The sequence below is a fragment of the Bombina bombina genome, chromosome 6 (assembly GCF_027579735.1).
Source record: "Bombina bombina isolate aBomBom1 chromosome 6, aBomBom1.pri, whole genome shotgun sequence".
Lineage (NCBI taxonomy): Eukaryota > Metazoa > Chordata > Amphibia > Anura > Bombinatoridae > Bombina > Bombina bombina.
The window spans coordinates 56,168,874-56,173,125 of record NC_069504.1 but is presented as its reverse complement, the minus strand read 5'-3'; the positions used below and the strand labels follow the sequence as shown (position 1 = coordinate 56,173,125).

General features: G+C 43.9%; 1 protein-coding gene across 1 annotated transcript in view; it reads left to right on the top strand.

Annotated features, from left to right (window-relative positions):
* ANKRD16 (ankyrin repeat domain 16) overlaps window positions 1–1,325 on the top strand; it is a 206,269-nt gene extending 204,944 nt beyond the window's left edge. The window contains 1 exon segment of the mRNA XM_053716412.1: window positions 882–1,325. Coding sequence (XP_053572387.1) covers window positions 882–1,042 — 161 coding nt within the window. The 3' untranslated portion in view covers window positions 1,043–1,325.
* Window positions 1,326–4,252: the final 2,927 nt, after the last annotated feature.

The window sequence follows — 4,252 nt, the reverse complement described above, 5'->3', positions numbered from 1 at the left end:
GGGGTCGGCGGTGTTAGGGGCAGCAGATTAGGGGTACATAGGGATAATGTAGGTTGCGGTGGTGTGCGGTCGGCAGATTAGGGGTTAAAAATTTTTATTAGAGTGGCGGCGATGTGGGGGGGCCTCGGTTTAGGGGTACATAGGTAGTTTATGGGTGTTAGTGTACTTTAGAGCACAGTAGTTAAGAGCTTTATGAACCGGCGTTAGCCCAGAAAGCTCTTAACTCCTGGCTTTTCTCTGCGGCTGGAGTTTTGTCGTTAGATTTCTAACGCTCACTTCAGCCAAGACTCTAAATACCGGCGTTAGAAAGATCCCATTGAAAAGATAGGCTACGCAATTGGCGTAGGGGGATCTGCAGTATGGAAAAGTCGCTGCTGGAAAGTGAGCGTTAGACCCTTTCCTGACTGACTCTAAATACCAGCGGGCGCCAAAACCAGCGTTAGGACCCCCTAACGCTGGTTTTGACGGCTAACGCAGAACTCTAAATCTAGGCGTAAGTTTTTGTGGCCAGTTTTGTAAGCCCAGGAGTGAAATAGTTAATATGGGAAAAACACCTTGCAATCTGCATTGTGTAGTGTTTGCTAATTGCTCTAATTAACTGTTTCACTGCTGAGCCGCTCACAAAACTGGCCTTAGAGGGAACACTGGTTTTGTAGCATAAGTGATAACAGTGTATAATACCCCACAAATACATAAATGTATTTATCTAAAATAATCACAAAACTTTGCATGTTCTCGGCTATAATGATTACCACCCATCTCATTGTTTACTAAGAGAAATTACAACATTACAACTTTCTGTATAACTTGTAGAGAGGGACCTTGTGTATATCCTATAGTTTTATATATATAGTTTATTAGCCAATATGTTTTTTACACAGCACTACACATGGCATGTGGCGGTCAGCATGCAGAATGCGCTCGTATCCTGCTGGAATCCGGGTTAGCTGACTCTGTTGACTGCGCTGGAGTCTGTGCCCAGGAACTGGCTAGGAAGCCAGAGGTTCAGCTACTCTTTAAGGACATACATAGAGGAGTATAAAGAGGAAGAAACCTACAAATGGGACAGACCTCTGTAAAGGCACCTACATCAGCTTTTGCAAGAGCATCGGCTATAAAAGGGTTACAGATTATTGCAAATGATCGGCTATAAAAGGGTTACAGATTATTGCAAATGATACAGAAAAACTGCAACACCTTTATCTGGATATAGTATCACCTCTATACTTTGTTACTGTATTATTAGAGTTAAATAATATATAGCAACTGAAAGTGAATACAGTTTGATGGTGCAGAATTTAATAATTAAAGGGACATAAAACCCATATTTTTTTCCTTTCATGATTCAGACAGAACTTACAGTTTTAAACAATTTTCCAATTTAATTCTATTATCAAATTTGTTTCATTCTCTTGGTATCCTTCTTTGAAGCAGTAGCAATGAAATACGGGGAGCTAGCTGAACACTAGACATTCTGGTATTTTGTTTTAAAACAAATGCCAAATATGTCCGCCGCCAGTGGTATTCGGCAATTTTCGGAGACGGATTTCTTCTTGGAAAAGTGCAACACACAAAGATCTGTGCAAATGCAGATGTCTAGCTATAGAACTTTTTCAAAAACAGAATTTATGCTTACCTGATAAATTACTTTCTCTTACGGTGTATCCAGTCCACGGATTCATCCTTACTTGTGGGATATTCTCATTCCCCACAGGAAGTGGCAAAGAGAGCACACAGCAGAGCTGTCCATATAGCTCCCCCTCAGGCTCCGCCCCCCAGTCATTCGACCGACGGTTAGGAGAAAAAGGAGAAACCATAGGGTGCAGTGGTGACTGTAGTTTTACAAAAATAAATTTGGACCTGACTTAATTGCCAGGGCGGGCCGTGGACTGGATACACCGTAAGAGAAAGTAATTTATCAGGTAAGCATAAATTCTGTTTTCTCTTACATGGTGTATCCAGTCCACGGATTCATCCTTACTTGTGGGATACCAATACCAAAGCTTTAGGACACGGATGAAGGGAGGGAACAAGTCAGGTAACCTAAACGGAAGGCACCACTGCTTGCAAAACCTTTCTCCCAAAAATAGCCTCCGAAGAAGCAAAAGTATCGAATTTGTAAAATTTGGCAAAAGTATGCAGAGAAGACCAAGTCGCTGCCTTACAAATCTGTTCAACAGAAGCCTCATTCTTGAAAGCCCATGTGGAAGCCACAGCTCTGGTGGAATGAGCTGTAATTCGTTCAGGAGGCTGCTGTCAAGCAGTCTCATAAGCCAATCGGATGATGCTTTTCAGCCAGAAGGAAAGAGAGGTAGCAGTCGCTTTCTGACCTCTCCTCTTACCAGAATAGAAAACAAACAAGGATGATGTTTGTCTGAAATCTTTAGTTGCTTTTAAATAGAATTTTAAAGCATGAACCACATCAAGATTGTGTAATAGTCGTTCCTTCTTAGAAACTGGATTAGGACACAGAGAAGGAACAATGATTTCCTGGTTAATATTCTTATTAGAAACAACTTTCAGAAGAAAACCAGGTTTGGTACGCAAAACAACCTTATCTGCATGGAACACCAGATAGGGCGAATTAAACTGCAAAGCAGACAATTCTGAAACTCTTCGAGCAGAAGAAATAGCTACCAAAAACAAAACCTTCCAAGATAATATCTTAATATCTATGGAATGTAAAGGTTCAAACGGAACCCCTTGAAGAACTGAAAGAACTAAATTAAGACTCCATGGAGGAGCCACAGGCTAGACAGGCTTAATTCTGACTAAAGCCTGTGCAAACGCTTGAACGTCAGGTACTGCTGCCAGACGCTTGTGTAACAGGATAGACAGAGCAGATATCTGTCCCTTTAAGGAACTAGAAGATAAACCTTTCTCCAATCCTTCTTGGAGAAAAGACAATATCCTGGGAATCCTAATCTTACTCCACGAGTAACCCTTGGATTCACACCAACAAAGATATTTCCGCCATATCTTATGGTAAATCTTCCTGGTGACAGGCTTTCTAGCCTGGATCATAGTATCTATAACCGATTCAGAGAACCCACGCTTAGATAGAATTAAGCGTTCAATCTCCAAGCAGTCAGTTGTAGAGAAACTAGATTTGGATGCTTGAATGGACCTTGAATTAGAAGATCCTGCCTCAATGGCAGTGTCCAAGGTGGAACAGATGACATGTCCACTAGGTCTGCATACCAAGTCCTGCGTGGCCACGCAGGCGCTATCAGAATTACCGAAGCCTTCTCCTGTTTGATTCTGGCTACCAGCCGAGGGAGAAGGGGAAACGGTGGAAAGACATAAGCCAGATTGAAGGACCAAGGCGCTACTAGAGCATCTAGGGGTCCCTGGACCTGGATCCGTAAAGAGGAAGTTTGGTGTTCTGACGGGACGCCATCAGATCCAATTCTGGAATGCCCCATAGCTGAGTCAGCTGAGCAAAAACCTCCGGGTGGAGTTCCCACTCCCCCGGGTGAAAAGTCTAGCGACTTAGAAAATCCGCCTCCCAGTTGTCTACTCCTGGGATGTGAATGGCAGATAGGTGGCAGGAGTGATCCTCCGCCCATTTGATGATCTTGGTTACTTCCTTCATTGCTAGGGAGCTCTTTTTTCCTCCCTGATGATTGATGCACGCTACAGTCGTGATGTTGTCCGACTGAAATCTGATGAATTTGGCCGCCGCTAATTGAGGCCATGCTTGGAGCGCGTTGAATATCGCTCTCAGTTCCAAAATGTTTATCGGGAGAAGAGACTCTTCCCGAGACCATAGGCCCTGAGCTTTCAGGGGGCCCCAGACCGCGCCCCAGCCTAACAGGCTTGCGTCGGTCGTTACAATGATCCACTACGGTCTGCGGAAGCACATTCCCTGAGACAGGTGATCCTAAGACAACCACCAGAGAAGAGAATCTCTGGTTTTCTGGTCCAGTTGGATTTGAGGAGACAAATCTGCATAATCCCCATTCCACTGTTTGAGCATGCACAGTTGCAGTGGTCTGAGATGAATTCGTACAAAAGGGACCACGTCCATTGCCGCAACCATTAATCCGATTACCTCCATGCACTGCGCTACCGAAGGCCGAGGAATGGAATGAAGAACTTGGCAAGTAGCTAAAAGCTTTAAGTTCCTGACCTCCGTCAGAAATATTTTCATTTCTACCGAGTCTATTAGTATTCCCAGGAAGGGAACCCTTGTGAGCGGGGACAGAGAACTTTTTTCGACGTTCACCTTCCACCCGTGAGACCTTAGAAA